Source organism: Diabrotica virgifera, chromosome 7 (genome assembly GCF_917563875.1).
Source record: "Diabrotica virgifera virgifera chromosome 7, PGI_DIABVI_V3a".
Taxonomy (NCBI): domain Eukaryota; kingdom Metazoa; phylum Arthropoda; class Insecta; order Coleoptera; family Chrysomelidae; genus Diabrotica; species Diabrotica virgifera.
The window spans coordinates 73,568,237-73,591,247 of NC_065449.1; the positions used below are offsets into that span (position 1 = coordinate 73,568,237).

General features: G+C 32.2%; 1 protein-coding gene across 2 annotated transcripts in view; it reads right to left on the bottom strand.

Annotated features, from left to right (window-relative positions):
* Positions 1–23,011, bottom strand: part of LOC114335006 (alpha-tocopherol transfer protein-like) — a 124,099-nt gene that overhangs the window by 43,747 nt on the left and 57,341 nt on the right. The window contains exon 1 of one of the 2 annotated variants that reach the window (XM_028285156.2): positions 16,794–16,971. The exons of the other annotated variant lie outside the window; for it this stretch is intronic. Coding sequence (XP_028140957.2) covers positions 16,794–16,932 — 139 coding nt within the window. The 5' untranslated portion in view covers positions 16,933–16,971. Of the gene's footprint in view, positions 1–16,793; positions 16,972–23,011 lie in introns of those variants that run through there. 2 annotated transcript variants of the gene reach the window in all.

Genomic DNA, 23,011 nt, shown 5'->3' on the forward strand with positions numbered 1-23,011 from the left:
AATTTGAATAAAATTTAAACAATTAAATAAATCGCTTTGAAATTTTTTATCACATGTTAAGGCTATGGGTACATAATTCGCAAATATTTCACGTGTATCCCTACTTTTTCTTTCTTTGCACGGTAAATTACGTGTAGTAAAATTCACACTGGTATGGATATGTAAACATTACTAGAATGTCATTCTACTTGAAAATGTCATCATTAATTTAAAGAGATGAGTTTTGAATGTTCTTGGATAACTGTTATTTTTATAATTGCAAATTATTAATTCAGTTAATAAATGTGATAATTTTTTCACTAACTATGTATTCAGTGATTTTAATAATTTATTTGAACAACAAAGACTAATACTCAATCGAGAAAAGAGGAAAAGTGTTAAAGTGATTTTTTAATAATATATTGTTATGGAACGCTTACAATTTTTAACATCTTTAACAACAAAATACTTGGATCACGATCGCAGAATATATTATCCTGATGTATTCACTGCTTGGATCTTCCACAAATAATACACAATAAATAACTTTTTATTAAGTTCACGTCTTAAATCAATTATTTATCAAATACACTATACAGTGAGCACGTAAAGGTTGGAATAAATTCATTTTCTCGAGAATGAACAACTTTGGAAAAAAATTCCGAAACAGGTCAATTTTTATTTTTAAATTACGACTTTTTGGCATATATATCATACTAGTGACGTCACCCGTCTGGGCGTAATGACGTCATCGATGATTTTTTTAAATGAGAATAGGGGTTGAGTGATAGCTCATTTGAAAGGTAATTCAATTCTCTATTTAGCAGTATAAACATTAATATAATTATTTATACAGGGTGTCCAAAAATTTTTTTTTAATTTAATTTATTTATATAAAAAGAAGAATGTGTGTAATTTATTTAATTCAAAATACATTTTACTGCTATCAGAAAACAGGAAAAAATGGTTATTTGATAAATAAATATTGTTTTTTGCTTAAATTCAATATTAAAAGCATCCATCCACCTACCTCTTGACAGTTTGAACATTTAATTTAAGCGAAAAGCAATGATTTTTCAAATAAACATTTTTTCTGTTTTCTGAGAGCAGTAAAATGTATTTTGAATTAAATAAATTACATACTTTCTTCTTTTTATGTCAATAAATTTAATTCAAAAATTTTTTTTCTGGACACCCTGTATAAATAATTATGTCAATGCCTATATTACTGAATAGATAATTGAATTACCTTTCAAATGAGCTATCACAGGACCCCTATTTTCATTTAAAAAAGTCATCGATGACGTCATCACGCCCAGATGGGTGACGTCACTAGTATGATATATATGCCAAAAAGTCGTAATTTAAAAATAAAAATTGACCTGTTTCGGGATTTTTTTGCAAAGTCGTCCATTCTCGAAAAAATGAATTTATTCCAACCTTTACGTGCTCACTGTATATCAATAATATTTAATCAATAACTCAACATATTCCCGATGCAATGTCAAATATTTAAAATTGTCACTGATTGTCAGTGTCTAACTGACACTATATGCTGACAATATTATATTCGGCTGAGTGCGTTGTAAGACAAAGATAAATTTGGAAAATATTACCACGGCATTGTGTTCATTTTTTTCGAATACTGAAAAAACCAATAAATATTTTTGAAAAGTTTAAACGCAGAATGAAAGACTAAATTATTACCGAGGGCAGAAAGTCCCTTAGAATAAATAAAAAGTTTATTTTGAATGATATATTTGAAATTAAAAATCACACTAAATTTTCTCTTAGTTTTTCACCCCTGTACCTTATTAAAATAAACATTATAGAAGTTCTCAGGGACTTTCGGCCCTCGCTAATAACGTAATCTTTCATTCTGCGTTTAAATTTTTCAAAAATACTTATTAGTTTTCTCAGGATTCGAAAAAAATGAATCCCCATTTGAATAACATTGCAGCCGAAAATACGTACCGATCCTCTTAAGCACCAAAGAACCCTTATATGACAAAAATTTCAAAGCTGGACACTAATTTTTACAATAGATATTGCGAAAGTAATTTTTTTTTGCAATTCCGAACTTTTTTCGCAATTATATTAACAATAAATGAGCATATCAAACTTCGTAATACATCATTTTAAAGCTTTTTTCATAATCTCAAAGATATTTGTACTAAAAAAACCATAAGTGTCACTGTTTTCCATTGATTTGAAAAAAAAGGGAAAATGCCATTTTTTGACACCTAATTGTTTATAAATAAAAACAGCCGCCAGATCCTACGCAGGAAATAGTTACAATTTGCTCTTATAGGTATTACATACCTGTCGAAAAAACGCTACAGTACCCTGGCTGCTCGAGTGTCATGGAAAAAACCTTATTACCCTGGACTAAGAAGAAGTATCGGCCGACCGCGCAAACGATGGAGTGACAACCTTCCATAAAGGTATCAGTCCGTCAATAAACAAGCAGAATTGCTTATAAAGAGGAAGAAGAAGAAGAAAAACTGCAACGTAATAGCACGCTAACTAATGTAACGTAATTAATAACCATCTGTTTCGATCTTAATATCAGTCACATATAACACTAGGCATGCGACACTTGATTAATTAAACCGGTAAGTAATACCGTACACATGGCCTACTTTGCCCAGCAAATTTCAGTTTTATTTAAATATTTCTTTTCTTAGCACATATAAATAACTACAAAAATTATTTTGAGAACTCTCGAAATTTTAACCGAGAATGTTCTTATCATTTTTTATAAAAATCTGTAACACAGCCGAGAAAAAAAATAAATACAAGGTGGGCAAAGTTGCCCCGGAAAAGTTCAACATTGCCCACCTATTTTAAATTCACTGTAGGGCAAAATTAAAACGTAATAGGACTACTTTGCCCATGGCATACGTTTTAATTTGTCTACTATTCCCACGATATACGTTTTTAAATTTATTTTTTAATAAAAACTAGAACAAAAAGCTCTATTTTTCAGAGTTTTCTTTAATTTCGGAGAAACTTTTATTAAAAAATTGGAAAAAAAATTATTACACTTTTATTATAAAAATAAACAAAAAATATTACACTTTTATTAAAAAAAACACGACAAACTATAACTGAAAAAAACTTAAATTTTCTTTAAAAGAAAAATATCCTCTTCTACTTTTGGAAGGTTCCTTTAATATTTTTATAATGTCTTCAAAATTGACGTCCGATATGTCTAATATGTTTGGATAAAAAAAACCATTTATATTTTTTCTTAAAAATTTTACGGTGCAGTATGTATTGTCGTCGTTTATTACTACTATAATTCCGATGAAATGTTTAACGGTTTTTTTTTGTAAGAAATTGGACCACCACAAAAGTACCAATTTTTAGATTATTTCCATCTACTTCGATATTTTCATCAGACTCGATATTTTCAACCATTTCATCCTGCTCTTCTTGATGTAATTCATCTGCCTCCCCACCAATATCATCGTCACTGTTAGTCATCTCCATTTCTTCTGCTAAATTTTCGTTGTCACTCGTCTCCATCTCTATTTCTTCTTCTAAATCCTCGTTCCCACTTCCCTCCTGATTCTGACCAATTTCTTCAAATTGAACTGATTGACCGGGTTCAGTATTAAGCAACTTTTATTTTTGTTTTTTAATGGTATTCCCTTTCTTTTTTTGTTGTAAAAAAATTTAATAATGCATTATCAATTTCAGAACTTATTTTTTTGGCAAATCTCTCATTTGGCATCTTTTTTAGCACTTCATGTGGGCCAAAGGGACAAATTCTAGTTGCACGAAATGAACTTTGAAGATTTTTTTGAAAATTTGGTTCAATCACGTCTATTAGTTTAGTTAGCAATTGAGGAAAGATGATTTTTTCAACTGAATTTAAGTTAGGTTGACTAGTTTTTAAATCAGTAAGGATCTTTTTCCAGGCTCTTTTTAAAGGCCGGAAAAATCCAACATCAAGTGGTTGTGTAAGCCCTGTAGAATTAGGTGGCAAAAATACAAACCTCATATTTGCCCTTTGACAAGCCCTTATTATCTCAATATTCAAATGTGAGGACAAGTTGTCCCCAATCAAAACCTTTGTGTTGTTATCCCGTTTTGACCAAGGTAAAACAACTTTAAAAAACCAGTTTTGGAAAGTTGATGCATCAAGGAGCACCATATTCTGCACTTGCAACATCCACTAAATGACGTTCTTCTATTTTAGTGAGTGTAAGTGGATGGCCAATGGAGGAAACATGCGTTCGTTTAATTTTATTCAGAATAGTTCGGCGTGGCACCTTAAAACGTTCTTCTGCCTGACGGGAACTTAAACCTCCTCTCACTGCTTCCACAGCTCGTTCAAGCATGGCTTCAGACTAGTTTACATACTGCCTTGCTCCCAATTTTTTTCTGCTTTTTCTTGGCATTTTGATTGGTCCTTGAACGAAAAAAAAAACAATTAGGTAAATACTGACATGCTGTTTTACGTAAAAATTAATACTTTGTGGCGTAAACTCAAAAGCACGCTTCCGTTTCCTTTTAAATGCCTCTAAAACATTTTATATAAAAAAATAAAAAGTAAAAATTAAAGACAAATGACAGGACAACATTGCCCACTTGGATTTTATTTTATAAAGAAGAAACATGTAATCCCTGATAAACGTTTCATCTCAAATTCAGTTAAAACAATACTAAATAAGACGTATAAACAAATATTTAGTTAATATTCCTACTGGTGTATTCGCGGTGTGCAAGTACTTGGAAGGGAAACGAGAAACGACCGTGCGCGAGTCGCGGAGAATATTTCAACTATCTTAAATAATTCATATTGTCAATTGAAATTGTCAAATTGACGTATATTTCATACCTTCTGTCATTGAAGCAGAAAAATTATATATTGCTCCACAATATTGATATGATATGCACTTATTATATAAAGGTAAATTTAATTAATTGTATTTAGCTTGCAGTACTGCATTTTAATAACTAATTTTATTTACAACATACAATTGTTTACGTTTGCATAGCATAACCTGCATCTTATTTTTTCTTCTTATTATTTTTTTGGGCTATGGCCTTGACAATTATCCAGTAACCAGGACTAATATAATTGGCCAATATAATTAAAAGTGCGAGTAAAAGTACAGAGCGTAGAAATAGAGGTCGCTTTGCCGAACTTGCACGGTCCCAATCCCAGCAGTGCTTAGCTTTTACCCTAAAAAAACTACAAACACGTGTTAAAATTTCTTACCTTACTACAAGCATTACACTTCACTCACACAGGTTAGATTACACTGTCTTGATTTATGCATGTTTCTTAGTGCGCGCGTAAACGTCTGTGGTACTTTGTTATGTTGCCAAGTATTTTTTTTTACAAATATTATAACCCTTACAGTGGGCAAAGTTGAACCCACTGGGCAAAGTAGGCCATGTTTACGGTATCCCGTCAGTCATGAACTATTACTCACGAGTAAAGTAATGGGTGTTATTATCTATTCAAAAATAGTGAATAATGAGCATGTTATTAAAAGGTCGTAGAAAAAAATAATGATCTTATAGTTAAATGGCCACGTGTCGTCAGCGGGAATGACCCATGTTTGTTTATGTGCCGTAGGTCTGTCACCTTCTATTAATCCATTACTAATGGTATATTCGTGTTGCTGACTTCTTCTTTTAGTATTGGTAACCAGAGTTACTGATGGGTTTGCTATACATGTTACGCCATTATGTAAGGTGAGAGCTGCTTTTTAAATTTTTCTCTTTTGCATGTCTGATTCTCTTTTGCATGTCTGCAAGTATTGACGCACTTTCCACTGTACTATGTACTCATAAACACTCTCAAGAATGTTTCCATATGCGGAGTGGAAATTGAAACGCCAAAAACAAATATATAAAATGTAGTTTTTATTACAATCAATTGTGGCGGAATCACATACAGATTACAAGGTGTCCCAAAAAGATTGGTCATAAATTATACCACACATTCTGGGGTAAAAAACAGTTCGGTTGAACCTAACTTACCTCAGTACAAATGTGCTTATAAAAAAAGTTACAGCCCTTTGAAGTTACAAAATGAAAATCGATTTTTTTCAATATATCGAACACTATTAGAGATTTTTTATTGAAAATGGACATGTATCAGGGCAGAAACATGTTAAAATAAAATTATAGTAAAATGTGTCCACCCCGTAAAATTTTATGGGGTGTTGTGTTCCCTTAATCCCCCCCAACTTTTGTGTACCTTCCAATTAATTCATTATTATTGTGGTACCATTAGTTAAACACAACGTTTTTAAAACTTTTTTTGCCTCTTAGTATTTTTTCGATAAGCCAGTTTTTATCGAGATGCGGCTTCTTTTTAAATATGTTTACATAAAAATATTATGGAGGTTTTGTTCCTTTAAACCCCCCAAATGTTTGTGTACGTTCCAAATAGACTATTATTGTGGTACCATTAGTTAAATACAGTGTTTTTAAAACTTTTTTCCTCCTAGTCTTTTTTTGATAAGTCACCTTTTATCGAGATGTGGCTTCTTTTTCAAAATATACCTAAAGATGTAAGTTATAAATAAATTTTCAGATTATTAGCAGGTGTCTATTATCATACTTAAGCGTATACAAATATGTGGTGCATTCGACAAATATTCAAAATATCTCGCTACACACTGGCTTATCAAAAAAGTACTAAGAGGCAAAACAGTTTAAAAACATTGTGTTTAACTATTGGTGCCCCAATAATAATTTAATTGGAACCTACACAAAAGTTTGTGGGGTCGAAGCGAACAACACCCCCATAAAATTTTTGTGGTGTGCACAAATTTCACTTGAATTTTTTTTAAGATGTTGCTGTCATAAAAATTCCACATGTACATTTTCAATAAAAAATCTCTAAGAGTTTTCGATATATGAAAAAAATCGATTTTTATTTTGTAACTTCAAAAGGTTGTAACTTTTTTGTGTGCACTATTGTATATAGGTAAGTGAGGTTCAATCAACCTATTTTTGACCCCATAATCTGTGATATAATCTATGACCAATCTTTTCGGGATACCCTGTATATGCGGAGCTTAGGTCCACAATTAACTCTTGTTGTTTATTATCGTACCCCTCTTCTCTGTGCTCTATGAAATTAAGAATTTGGCCAGTGCATGATTTATTTTGCATGAAACCTAACTGTTGTGGTGTTTACTCTTGTCGAAGGTTTCCTATGCAATTTGGGAGGAATCTTTCGTGTATCTTAAAAGATAGCACAGGAGAGATATTAGTCGGTAATTCTTGGGCGAGTTTGGGCTCTTGTACGGCTTTAAAAGCCCTGTTACTTAATAGTTTCTCCATAACTTCGGAATAAAGCAGCTCTTCTTAAAACGCAGTTTTTATAAAAACCGCAGAAGTAATAAATATAGGTCATAATGGTCCCTGTGGTAACTGTATCCGTCACATCATTTTCACTTTCTTAGGTTTCGCTGTTATAAATATTTTAGTTGTGTTTTGTTTTCTGTAAAACAAAAATAAATTAAAATACGGCTGTTCAAAGTTTGCGTACACTCGTGACAAGTGACTCGTTCAATCCCTTTCAACTACTACCTTTTCAAAAATAAGCACTTTGAACTGGTGAAACTAACAGATTATAATATAATATAATTTTTATATTATAAAAAATATATAATTGTAGTAAATTGTTTGTAAAGTGATTACGATTAATTTCATTTGGTGCTACTAGTCTTGTCGCCAGGGGGGATACAATGGCCTCCTGTACTCAGATGGACTTACCCAAGTTTTTTTTATGTATTTTGACCTGTAGAACACGAATTTTTTGGGTAACAGTTGATCCGGATGTTGATAAGATTGTTATAAACCAAGAAGTTGAGGAATCATATAACAGCGATTTCTCGCAAAACAAAACATTTTTTTGTATTTTTTGGGCCATTCTAACCAAACAATGTTCCTACAAATTTTTTCGTAGGATGCATAGTTTTCGAGATAAACGCGGTTGAACTTTCAAAAAATCGAAAAATTGCAATTTTTGAACCCGAATAACTTTTGATTAAAAAATAAAATAGCAATTCTGCTTACCGCATTTGAAAGTTCAAGTCAAATTATATCGGTTTTAGTTATTTGTATTGCTAAAAATTTATTATTTTATTGTTAAAAAAAGCTATAAACACCTAGTGCTTGGGTGATGTTTTCAATGATTTCTCATTTAAAATCGAACGAGTAGGTAGAAAAGGTAAAAGGGCAAGCGGGGCTATTTCTACGTAGCATGCATTAAAACGCATGTATTAGGCACGGGAAACACTATGTGTTTATAGCTTTTTTTAACAATCAAAAAATAAATTTTTAGCATTGCAAGTATTCAAAACAAATATAATTTTACCCAAACTTTTAAAGGCGGTAAGCAGAATTGCTGTTTTATTTTTTATTCAAAGGTTATTCGGGTTCAAAAATTGCAATTTTTCGATTTTTTGAAAGTTCAACCGCGTTTATCTCGAAAACTATGCATCCTACAAAAAAACTTGTAGGAAAATTTTTTGGTTAGAATGACCCAAAAAATACAAAAAAATGTTTTGATTTGTAATAAATCGCTGTTATGTAATTCCTCAACTTCTTTGTTTATAACAATCTTATCGACATCCGGATCAACTGTTACCCAAAAAATTCGTGTTCTACGACCCAAAATACATACAAAAACTTAGGTAAGTCCATCTGAATTAAGAAGGCCGTTGTACCCCCCCCCTGGCGACAGGACTATACGTAAGAGGGGATTTCACAATATTTTTGTGCCAAAAATCAAAGGGCCAACTTTATTTTGAGCGTAACTAGGTTAGTTTTAATGCTTACACTTTTATAAAAAAAAAAAAATAAAAATAAAGTGTTTTAAACACTTTAAAAAAGTTTTAATGGGTTTTCCCAAAAAGTGTTTCATTTTTTTATTATTTCGCTTTGCATTATTCGATTTTAGACAAGGCGAAAGCGGCGGATTTGTTGGAGAAAATATTTTCTCATGAGATTTTATTGCATAATCGCATTCGTGAGACATCCCAGAATAAGGTTCAAGAAGTCGCCCACGTGAAAATTGGTCCAAATTTTTTTAACAATTTTTTTTAATCAAATTGCAAAATCAACATTTTTCGGCTTGGACAAAATTTTTTTACGTTTTTGTACCATTCTGGACAAAAAAGGCTTCTTATAATTTTTCTCTAAAATTGATCGTTTTCAAGTTATAAGTTATAAGCAATTTGAGTTAAAAAAAAAACGAAAAATGACTATAATTAAGGTTTAATAACTCGGTGACCAGTTATTATTATGAAATTTAGAAAGAGACTAAATTAAAGTTTAAAGCCCTCCTACAAGATCCCGAAGAAATGTTTGTCATTATTTTATTACTAAGCTGTTATTTTTAAGTAATAATAATGAGCGCCATGTACGTATTAGGCTGCCGTCAATGGTAAATGCGAGAGAGATGCTTTTCCGGCAGTCAACGGTGCATCTTTCATAATAATAATTTTTGACCGAGTTATTAAGTCTTAGAAATGGCCATATTCGCGTTTTTCAAATTTTAAATTGCTTATAACTCGAAAACGACCAAGTTTAGAGAGAAATTATGACTAACCTTTTTTATCCAGAATGGTCCAAAAAATTAAAAGAAAAGTTTTCTGTACCGAAAATATAATATATTTTTGAATTTGATTAAAAAGAATTGTTAAAAAAAATTTGGACCACTTTTCGTATGGGCGACTTCTTGAATCTTATTCTGAAGTGTCTCACGAATGTAATGTGAATATGCCAAAGAAAACTCATGGGAATATTTTTCCAACGAGCCCCCCCGTTTTTGCCTTTACTATTTGGAAATTGACGAATAAGAACGTATTTTTCATGAGTTACAAATTTCATTTTGCTGTCTATAGACTTCACGTATATATAGTTTTTTATTTTCGTTTTTTATATTATTATATGCTACATTTTTACTAAGAATATTTTTTTCGATATATTATTACTTTTTAAGTTATTTGCGAAAAAGCACATGACAAAGTAATTTTTTGTTGAAAAATAAATAATTTCAATTGAAAATATCTCAAAAAGTATTGACATAGTTAAAAAAAACCTCTGTTAAACAAAAGTTGTTTAGAATTACGCAATTTTGTCCATTTTTGGACTTATTTTAAAGGCGCGTTTTTCACCCCCGAGAAGATTAGATTATCACCTCCCAAGTAGAAGCAACCAACGCTGCAAGTCCAACTTTGAAGTGGAGGGTAAGTAGAACCTAAATCCAAATTTTCACGCAATTTACAATTTACTGAAAATTCACGGTATCGTCGTATTTCACGTTCCTTTACTGGGCTAAAACTAAATTAAAACAAAGTTACAACTTTAACGCCCGGTTTCCGAAAGGATGATCATCTCAAAAATTATGTAATCGACGATTAACAATAGATTAAATGCGTCAGAAACGTCAACCAAACTAGTTTTAACAACAGTCGATCACCTGACAAAAGATTAATCGTTAGTTAACAGCCGATCATGAGTGTTTTGAGTCTCCGAAAGGTCGATTAACCAGTTTCGCTTGTCAAACGGCGGTAAAAATGGACTGTTACCTAATCTGCGACTATCCGTCGATTAACGGGCTGTTAAGATTTTTTTTTAGTTTTTTAATTACTGTAATTAACAAATACCGGGAAAAAATTGTCAAATAACACATATATAAATGATATAAATCATATTATTCAATAAAAATAAGATTTTTTTATGGAAGAAATAATTTAAAATATTTATTTAATTTGCAGAACATGGATATCTCGGATATTTTTTATATTTGATTATATAATTTATATTTTTTTTTCTTTTAAAAAGGTAAGATAACAAGGATGCTAGACTCATAGAGCTATTTTTTGAGAGGCCAGAGCTCTAAAAAGCAGAACATAATGATAATAGCGATGTAAATAAGAGGGAAAACGTGTGAGAAATTATAGCAGCTAACTTTGAAGACAATAAAACAGCCGGTAAATAAATCAAAAGTAAATATAAAAATTAAATATATAGACCAAAAATGAAAATACGATTATAAAATATTGTGTGTGTGTGTGAGAGATCCTGGCATCAGACAAAATCTATTTGCCACAAAACATGTAAATTCTTAATTACACTAAATGATTTCATATTGTCTATTTCTAAACTATACCGCTATTTTTGAATTTCTGATAAAATTAATGATGGAATCTAGTACCGCTTTATCTGGGGAAGAAAGGAGAGCTGTAATATTTAGTGGCAATGGACACTCGTGATGAATTAGTTCTTGATACAGAATTGAAGAAGATTGAGAGTTCAGAGAACATTCTAGAAATATATGATTTAGATCACCAATGGATACATTGTCACAACTACAGACAGGAGAGTTAAGTATTCCAATTTTATATAAGTGAGATGGAAAGCGAGCATGATTCAATTTTAAACGAGTCAATACTGACATTTGTGCTCTATTATAATTAAAGGTGAAATGAGGAATGTCTTTTGGAAGTGTAGGGTGAATTCTGAAATAAGGGTTTGTAGATTTATTTGCAATTCTTTTGTAATCAGTTTCCCATTTCCTTCTGATATTAGGTTGGAGAGCATTATTCAAATCTTTTAAATTAAATACTTTGTCCATATGGTGGCAATTGTGACTACTTTTTGCGGCTATATCCGCAATTTCATTACCTTCGACTCCGCAATGTCCTTTCGTCCAAATAAACGAAACAGTTACATTATTTTGTTTAAGATCCATAATTAATTTTTTAATGTTCAAAATTAAGGCATTTCGGAATTGGTTTATTGGGTGACCGCTAATAGCTTGTAATGCTGATTTTGAGTCTGAAATTATTGCCACATTCGTGCACGTTTGAGTTGCACACCATTTTAGTGCCTTTTCAATAGCAAAGGACTCGGCGGTAAAAATGGAACAATAATTTGAGATTCTGTACTTTTCAATATGATTTATGTTTGAAACAAAAAATGCCGAACCTGTGTTTAGCTGCGTTTTTGACCCATCTGTATATATTTTAGTTAAGTTCGACCCAAGACCATTTACAATGGATTTTATCATGGCTTGGTTTAAGATATTACAATCTGAATACCGAGGGAATATGGTGATAGGTTTGTCAATTATAGAATCGAAACTGTGTGCATACAATGGTATTTTATTAAGTTTAACAATATCATTTTGAAATAAGTTTGTATCAATAAATGCATCTGCCAAAGGAGGAGAGTTTTTCTTTTTCCAATAATGATTTGTCAAATTCTCAATTACAAGAAAGTTAATTTTTGCGATCAAATCACTGTTGTAACATCTATATTTTAATAGACTTTTATTTGCTAAAAACTGTCTTCGAAAACTAAGAGGAAGTTCTTGAGACTCTGCCAGAATGGCATGATTTGGTGAAGATGCCATTGCTCCCAAACATATTTTCAGAGCTCTATATTGTATTCGATCAAGGGTAAGTTGGTTCGTATTGGAGGTAGAACCATAGAGAGTACACCCATAATCCAAAATCGAGCGAATATAAGACTTGTAGAACATTAAGGAAATTTGTTGATCCGCGCCCCAGCTCTGTTTGGAGAGGAAGCGCAGAAGATTAATTCCCTTTTCACATCTTTGTTTGACATACTTAATGTGACTGGTCCATAGAAGTTTACTATCTATAATTATACCTAAATATTTATATTCTTTTACGATAGGAATAGTGTATTTACCTATAGAGAAATTATCGACTAACTGATATCTGTGCCTTGTGAAACACATCACAGCTGTCTTTTCTGGTAAAACACTAAAACCCATATCGTCGAACCAGTTTTGTAACCTGTCAAAAGTACGTCTTAAGTCTATCATGCAGCGATCGTAGGTATTATGGGTGACATAAATGCATAAATCGTCCGCGTATTGAATAATTTGTATGCCATCGCTCATCAAATCATGCAAGTCTGCAGTGTATAAGTTAAACAAAAGGGGACTTAAAATAGAGCCTTGCGGAAGCCCGTTGTAAAGTACTCTTGGACCATGTAAAACGTTATTACTATCTCGCAAAAATACTTTTCTATTAGCAAACAAATTTAAAATATTTATAGAGACTCTTTTATTGATGCCAAACGTTACCATTTTTGAATATAATATTTCCAAATCTACCACATCATAAGCCCCTTTAAGGTCCACAAAAAGACACAACATGTAATTATTTTTTGATAGACACAATTGAGCATCTGTAACTAAATGGGAGATTGCATCAATTGTGCCTATACCTCTACGAAATCCATACTGATTTTTTGGTAAAATTGATCTGTTTTCGACAAAATGTTCGAGTCTAAATTTTATAAGCCTTTCGAAAGTTTTTGTAATACACGATAACAATGAAATAGGTCGGTAGGACGAAGGTAAGTCAGGTGGTTTCTTAGGTTTCGCTAGAAGACACACAATTATATTTTTAAGACTATCTGAATACTTTTGTTTCAACCACCAATCATTAAAAATTTCTAAGAGAAGAAGTTTACCACTTTCAGGCAATTTATTTATTATCGTATAAGTAAACCCGTCAAGTCCAGGTGCAGTATTTTTTGATTTTTTTAAGGCTAATTCTAATTCCGAAAAGCTAAAATTTTTTGAGAAGGTGTCTGAGTCTTGATGGAAGTGAAATTGATTAATGTTGTCGTTAAAAATTGGACCTGCAGCAGATGAAGGAGCCAATGTATCAAGAATTTTTTGAATAAGGCTTTCGTCTAATTGTGGTTTTCTTTTTTGATGGTGTTTATTGCAAATAGATCTTAGAGTGTTCCATATCTCAGTCAGAGGAGTGTTTTTATTTAATTTATTCAAAAACATTTTCCAACTGTTTTTTTGTTTAAGTTTGAACGTACGTTTGACATTAGCAGAAATGTCTTGATATTGTAGATAATTGATAAAATTACCTTGTTTTTTAAACTCGCTGAGAGCTTCTTTTCGTTTTTTAACAATCGCAGAACATTCCTCATCCCACCAATAAGGTCTTGGTACAGAAGGTGTGAAAGATTTCTTAATAGGCATAGATTTTGATGCTGCGACCGTGATTGCATTGAGGAAAAATTCGATTTTGTCTACCGAAGTTGAATTCCTATCTAAATTATTGAGCTTACTAATTTCTAATTCAAAAATATTTCCAAAAACAGACCAGTCAGCACGAGAGTCATTCCATTTTGTTGATGGGTTGATGACAAAGGAGGAGGGATTGATTTGAATTTCTATATTGATTGGGTAGTGATCTGAACCTAATGAATCTGAATCTACTGACCAAGCTATACGGTCGGCTAAAAGGGGAGATGTTAGAGTTAAGTCAACGGCTGAATGATTACTAGTTGGGGATATTCTTGTTGGTGTTCCGTCATTTAATGTAATTATTTCACAATAATCCATGGCCTCCACTAATATTCTACCATTTCTGTCGTCTGCAATTGGCCCCCACATACCGTGGTGAGCATTAAAATCTCCCAGAAAAATAGTTTTTGCAATATTAAACTGAAGGAATAGGTTGATCCAGTTATTTATTTCTATTCTAACATCTGATGATCTATAGATTGATACTAATGAGAGATTAATTTTGTTCAAAAAAACTGCGCATGCTTCTATACTGTCATCGAAATTATTATTAATTTCGGATTCTTGGTAATCTATTCCCTGTCTGATGAAAATACCTACGCCACCGTAACCATCTTCACGACATTTATTGATAAAGTTATATCCGTTAAGTCTAAAATGATGACCGGATGTGAGCCATATTTCTGATAGAACTATTATATCTGTATGGTAGTTGTTAATATGATGCATAAGACTGCCTTTGTTACTATAAATGGATCTACAATTCCATTGTAATATAGTTAGTTTTTCTGTAATATTTTTAGTAGCCATTTTCACTATCTGTGAGAATGGATTCTAAATTATCTTCATTATTATCGAATATTGTAATGATATTGTCCCTGATTTTATTTAATTCAAATTTTCCTTGATTATTAATTATATTTGTAATTAATGAATATATCTGTGAGATAAGTTTATCTCGACAAAACATGAAATTATTCTGTTGTGGAGCGGGTGTATATGGAGGAAGAGAAATTTGTCTTTTTTGATGGGAATTTTCTAAATCTGAATTACTAGTGCTTGGAATCTGAGAAGAAGTGTCAGTTCTTCGCCTTTTAATTGTTTTTGATTCTAATGCGGTTGAATTTGATTTTGGTTTATTTAAAGGAGCATAATAAATTGTTTTGTTTGCTGGTGCTAAATCGGGAAAATTTTCAAGATTATTTAATATATCAAACCTATTGTTGGTATTAATTTTGGCATAAGCTGGATTGTTAATCGATAATTCGGCATCCTTAAAACTTTTATTTTCGAAAGCCATTACTTTTTTTATGTCGTGTTGTTTTTTGTACATTGGGCAATCTCTTGAAATTGAAGGATGATCAGAAGATTTACAGTGAACGCACATTTGCAACTCGGAATTACATTCAGCGGAAGAATGCTCATTTGCACATCGAGAACAACGAGATTTGCCTTTACATTGAACGATATTGTGTCCGTAACGTAAACATTTTCCATATTGGACAACTGGATGGATGTATGGTTCTACAGGGAAATTAACCATATTTATATTAATAAAGGACGGAATTTTATTACCTTTAAAATTTATTACTACCAATTGTCTATTGACAAATTCTTCTTGTTTGGTTTCAGGGTTTATAATTTTTCGTTTCATTCTTCGCACTTCCGCCACTGGAACTATAGAATTAATTGCTTTTTTCAAGTATTCTTCAGTAAAAAAGGTATCAACTCCACGTATTATGCCTCGTTTATGCGTGAAAAATTTTGGAATATAAGCAATCAACTTATTTTTTGTTAGTATTTCGTGATTAATTAATAAATTAGCGATTTTGTATGTTCTAAAAATTACCTTAACACGTTTTAAACCTACAGAATGAATATCAATAACATCATTTCTAAATTCAATTACTTGTTGTAAATAAAAGCCAATTCTGATAGGAAAAAGACGACCAAGATTCTTATCGGTATGTTCCAAAAATACCTGATACGGACCTGCATCCGTTGGTTGATATTTATTATCAAAGTCATATTTTTCGAAACCTGAGGATACTGTATCCATTGAAGAAACATTAATTTGATTATCATTATTAATTATTTGAATATTAGTATTTAAATTAACCGAGGGCGGACCAGGACCGCCCCCGTTACCTGACATTTTCTGTACAGCAAATCTGTCTTCAAAACTCTAGTTTTCCGCAAAGTACCACAAAACAGAAACTATTGATAAAACTCTGCACGTGGAAACAAGGCCGGAATGTACCAAAAAACTGCCAAAATTAATAATTCTTTGGGACGAACTCCAAAAAACGAACACGACTTTGACAGTTATTTTGACGGTTGTGGAATGAATGATTATAAAATATTATAGATCATAAATAAACTGTTTTATATCTCCAACTCTCGTCACATTACCTAGCCTCATTTTTAAAATGCTCTCGCTCAATTCTTGCTTCAAACAAAAGTGACAGTACGTAAGAGAGAATGCACCTTTAGAATCTAAAGATACAAGTTTGGATTTAGAGGTTAATATAATTGAAATTTTGAAGGATAACAGCCAATTGTGACAGTATCGCTACCAAATCGTATGTCAGATCATCGATTACATGATCTATGATCATGCAATTTTACAATAATTGGCGTTTGAGAAACCCATCACAGGTTAACAGTTGATCAAATCTGACAGCCGATTAGATGATAGGAGATTTGAATAACGTTTCGGAAACCGGCTGTAATAACTTACTTGGAATCTCTGGCAGATGTTTTTGTGTTTGTAACCATTTTCTTAAAATTTCTATATCTTTGTAAACATCACTTTCTGTTTTTCCCCAAACTTTTCGTATTTTACGCCGGTCAGTGATTAGGAGGTCGTTTAGAGACATTTTAAACAGATGTATTAAGCGCTAACAAATCAAAATGAATAATATTTTGGTTTAAAATTCATCATGTTAAAATTATGCTCAATATTCATATCTCATAATTAGGACAAACCAAAATGCGTAACGACAGCATATATTAAAAATATTAACAGTGGTGTAACAAAGCTATTTATCTACTCTATGTCATATAATTTTCAGTTTGTGAAAACTGCCATTATAGATAGCAGTGCGTGAAGATTTAAAGTGTGCGTGAAGTAACAATGTATTTTAAATGGGATTTATTTTTTCGCACTGTTTTTGATACACTTTCAATAATCAAATATCCTTAACTTTCGCGTTGTCATGGTGATGACATAATGAGCAATAAATTACAATACAAATTTTGATAGTTGTGTGGCTTGAAAGAAATTAGAATTTTTAAATGTCAAAGTTCTAAAAATTGTAGGATAGAAATGAATTCCAGTGACGAAGAATTACAGTTTTTTTTACCCGTGTTGAGCTGCCCCCCCCCCCACTTGCAAAAATTAAAAAACAAATAGCCCTGATTTATGAGCTATTTATGAGCTCTCATATTCCGCAAACTAAAATTTTTGAGCTCGTTCCACTGAGCAGGAATTTGATACTTTAGTGGGGGGGGGGGGCTGAGTCAGCCCCCCCCCCACTACTTAAAAATAGGAATATTGAATCGGTTTTTGCGGCAGAATTACGAGCTATTTATGAGCTCTTGAAATTATATAGTTTCGATTTTTGAGCTCATCCCCTTCACCCCCAAACAACCCTTTAATTGATTTAACTTAAGAGAAAAATGCTGAGAAAACTTAAAATATATCGTATTGCGGATATAATTCCTATAGCTTATATACCCTAAGAATAAACTATTAAATCACGTGCATTTCGATTATTGAGCTACAACCCCTTCGCAAGAAAACCACCCTATCTTCCCGGCTTAAGAGAAAGTTGTACTTAAAATGCATTAAACTAATTATTTGGCGACTACATATCATAGAATAATTTATAAGCTTCCAAATAACGCACATTTAGATCAGTAAATTGCAATTTATTTTGTATAGTGCAGTCACTGAAGGTAAAAATCAACGATTACCTTCAATTTCGGTGAACCTTCATCGATTTTCACGAAAATTGATCAGTGGTTAGAGGATACGTCAAGAAACAAAGGTGACATGGTACCACCTTGCACCTTTACCCTGAGGGTGGATACCGCCCCTTCTCGGGGGTGAAAATTATTTTATTAAAAATAACTGCACAAATCAATAAAAGAACAAATTAAAAGCAAAATTTATTATATAAAGTTAATAAAATAAGTCAATACTTTTTAAGTTATTAAAGATCAAAGATTTTAATTATTCCTAAAAAAATTCATGTTATGAAGCGGTTTTTCGTAAATCACTGAAAAACTGTAAGTTTTTACAAAAAAGTTAATAGTAGTTTAATTCGTATAGCTTATATTCTAAGAATAAACTCTTAAATCACGCGCCTTTCGATTATAGAGCTACAACCCCTTCGCAAGAAAACTATCCCATATTCCCGACTTAAGAGAGTTGTATTTAAAATAATTTAAATAAATTATTTGGCGACCAGATATCGTTTAATAATTTATGAGCTCGCAAAATATACGCATCTCAGTTATTGAATTGCCATTTTCTTTCTATAGTGCAGTCACTGAAGGTAAAAATCAACTATGACCTTCGATTTTGGTAAATCTCCATTCATTTTCACGAAAATTGGTGAGCGGATTTTGATGCTATCAACTTTTTCTGGAGCTCATTTTTGATAGGTGTTTCTAAGTACTTTGATAAGTATTTAGTACCTAAGTGTTATAAAATGCATCTCTTTCCCGTTATTTAAGCTTGAATTCTTAGATTTGAATAATCGCAGAAACAATATACATTTAATTACCAATAACTTACTTTAAATTAACATTAAAGGGTTTTTCAAGTAAGCAATTTATTATATTTTTTACTAGCTTGAATTTTAGTGATGAACACTTTTTTGTAAAAACTTACAGTTTTTGAGTTATTTATGAAAAATCGCTTTAAAGGCCTGGCTGAAAGACTTCGGTCGATGGCCTTTTGGTACATTGTATCAATAAAGTATGTCTCTCTCTCTCTCTCTCTCTCTCTCGCTTTAAAGCATGCATTTTCTTTCACAAAAATTAAAATATTTGATCTTTAATAACTCAAAAAGTATTGATTTATTTTAATCACATTATATAACAAATTTTGCTTACAATTTGTTCCTCTCTCGATTTGTGGGGTTATTTTTAATAAAGTAATTTTCACCCCCGAGAAGGGGTGACATATACCCCAGGTTAAAACCCCAAGTTGTTATTGTTAATTCGTGAAAATGAATGGAGATTTACCGAAATATAAGGTCATAGTTGATTTTTACCTTCACTGACTGCACTATAGAAAGAAAATGGCAATTCAATAATTGAGATGCGTATATTTTGCAAGCTCATAAATTATTAAACGATATGTAGTCGCCAAATAATTAATTTAAATTATTTTAAGTACAACTCTCTTAAGCCGGGAATATGGGATGGTTTTCTTACGAAGGGGTTGTAGCTCTATAATCGAAATACGCGTGATTTAAGAGTTTATTCTTAGAATATAAGCTATACGAATCATAGGCGTAACCAGGGGGGTTTTGGGGGTTGTAACCCCCCATTGGAATGTGATTTGAGCTCTATACGCTTAACACCATAGCCCTCAAAGACCTTCCAGTAGTTGTAACCCCCCCTTTCAGGTAGTTGTAACCCCCCTTAGGATCATCCTGGTTACGCCTATGATACGAATTAAACTACTATTAACTTTTTTGTAAAAACTTACAGTTTTTCAGTGATTTACGAAAAACCGCTTCATAACATGAATTTTTTTACGAATAATTAAAATCTTTGATCTTTAATAACTTAAAAAGTATTGACTTATTTTATTAACTTTATATAATAAATTTTGCTTTTAATTTGTTCTTTTATTGATTTGTGCAGTTATTTTTAATAAAATAATTTTCACCCCCGAGAAGGGGCGGTATCCACCCTCAGGGTAAAGGCGCAAGGTGGTACAATGTCACCTTTGTTTCTTGACGTATCCTCTAACCACTGATCAATTTTCGTGAAAATCGATGAAGGTTCACCGAAATTGAAGGTAATCGTTGATTTTTACCTTCAGTGACTGCACTATACAAAATAAATTGCAATTTACTGATCTAAATGCGCGTTATTTGGAAGCATATAAATTATTCAATGATATGTAGTCGCCAAATAATTAGTTTAATGCATTTTAAGTACAACTTTCTCTTAAACCGGGAAGATAGGGTGGTTTTCTTGCGAAGGGGTTGTAGCTCAATAATCGAAATGCACGTGATTTAATAGTTTATTCTTAGAGTATATAAGCTATAGGAATTATATCCGCAATACGATATATTTTAAGTTTTCTCAGCATTTTTCTCTTAAGTTAAATCAATTAAAGGGTTGTTTGGGGGTGAAGGGGATGAGCTCAAAAATCGAAACTATATAATTTCAAGAGCTCATAAATAGCTCGTAATTCTGCCGCAAAAACCGATTCAATATTCCTATTTTTAAGTAGTGGGGGGGCTGACTCAGCCCCCCCCACTAAAGTATCAAATTCCTGCTCAGTGGAACGAGCTCAAAAATTTTAGTTTGCGGAATATGAGAGCTCATAAATAGCTCATAAATCAGGGCTATTTGTTTTTTGATTTTGGCAAGTGGGGGGGGCCAGCTCAACACGGGTGTTTTTTTTTTGTTTATCGTAGATAAAATATTGTATGAAACTGTACGTGAAGTATTTTTTGCGAACTTACGCGATGTATAGCACTCGCTCCGTTGTCGCTCGTACTCTAAATATCGCGTGCGTTCGCAAAAAGCATACTCCACGAACTGTTTCATAAATAACTGTTTTAAACCAAGGGAAGTGAACCATAAAAAACCGTTTGTCAAACAGACAGCACGTCCGTCGAATGAAAAACTGATCATCAAAATTATGTCCAGCAGAATTAACTGGACAAGTAAAATTCTAAAATTTTCTAATTTTCTTGCCGTCTACCAATTGGAGCTTAGATATCATCATCACTACCTATCACTATCACTTCATTCTTTAGTTTTATTAAATTTCCAGAATTGCCTGTATTCAACATATTCATCAAAATATAAGTTGCCTCTATCCATTCTTTTTTAAAAAAAGTTTGTCTTTTGTATGGCTGAAGAGAAAGTTCACGTTGTTGCTTATTCAATTTTTTGTATTCATCCTTGTGGACTTTTCGCTGCTTGTTCATAAAATAAATGTATTTTTCCGCAAATCGCCAGGAAATTTTGACATTCCTGTCAAAATTTCTTGAAGAAAAAGTCAGGACTTCCTTACTGTAAGGAAATGTCATTTCCTTACTGTAAGGAAATGATATTTCCGTACAGTTGTTAGTGTTCTACATAAATGATAGAAAACACATTGCTATTAAAACCTTGTAAATTACCTTAATCATTAAATTTTCTTTATCTGGAGCTTCCTGGATAAATTTTTCAATTTCTTCCTTCGTTAAAATCTTAGATTTCTTTGCCCTATAACCTTGAGCTTGCCGTTTCAATAAAGAACGAAGTTTTGAGTATGTAGATATATCTACATTGTGTTTAAGTGCAAGGGTTGACTTCAGCATTGAATAATTGGCCCATAATGTTGAAGATTTCATCTTTAAACAAAGGTCTAGGAAGTATGCCATTACAACATTTTCTGAGAAAGAACTCGTATTTTTACTCATGCGATAATCCATAAAACGTCTGTATGCATTTTCGTACTTTTCTCTTGATTTCTTTGGCAATAATTCTAATGAAGCAGTATTCACTGCCTCAACCAGCTCTGGAGGAGTCCCAGGAATGGAAATTTCATCATCACTTATCATTTTACTTTCGAGAACACCAGCAATTAAATTTATAAGCGTCAAGTTTGACAATTCAACCTCAATACGTTTCCATAGTAACCCAAGTAATTTTATTAGGAATTTCAAAGCACCATTTATTTGGGAATAAAATTATCGCGTTTTTTTTTAAATCAATCAATATCTGTCGAATTTTAAACGATTTGCGGAAAAATAGTATGTTTACCTCGTAGGAAAAGCCACATTCCTGGACTCTGTGTTGCTAAGTCTCGGCTTGCGCCTCGACTTAGCAATCTTCACAGTCGTCCAGGAATGTTAAGCTTTTCCTACCCGGTAAACAATGTACTATTAATAGCAAACGTTACACATACATTATTAATCAGTCCAGATACAGATACAGAACCACGTTGTTTCTCTGCATGATGATGGGCTTTCCGCTCGGTGTATCGAAGAAATGCTTGGCATTTCACGAAGTACAATATTTGCTGCTTTTCATATATTTCGAGAAACTGGTTCTTACTCAAGAATACATGTGAAGGAAAGATTAAGAGCGACAAATGCCGTGAAAGATCGGTTTCTTGGTCATCAAGTGTTGATGGATGTTGCTGTTGCCAAAGTTATACTTGAAACTGTATGAAGATATTCTTCTTGTGGTGGTGTCTCCTTTAGTGGAGATCAGCGACTATACTGGAAAATATGTCTCTGTCCAATGCGGCTCTAAACAAAAATGTTGAATCAAGGCTGGTCAAGTCTTGTTTATAAACCATGAAATCTGGCGCTTTACGGGGACCCCGTTCTCCTTCAATCTTTAGTTGAGGGAGACAATAGGGAGTCAATCCTGAAAAAAAATTTGGGGAAAGCATTGGGGAAAACCACCCCATTATTTATCCCAGGACAATAACATGGTATAAAGATATAAGATTTATTAGCTTATATACCTGTTGCAGAATGGTATCTGGAAGACTGGAGAAATCTTCTATTTATAGAGAAGTCTGGCTTTACGAAATATTAACCAGATGGTCGCCAAAGAGTGCGAAAGAGGTCTGGAGAATTTTATGGCCAATGTTGGTTCTCTTAAGATTTTATGTTATTCGAACTCGAGAAATAAATACATACTCGACTTTAATATCCATATTTTAAAATAATTTTATGATTCCCTTTTATTTTTTTTTTTAAT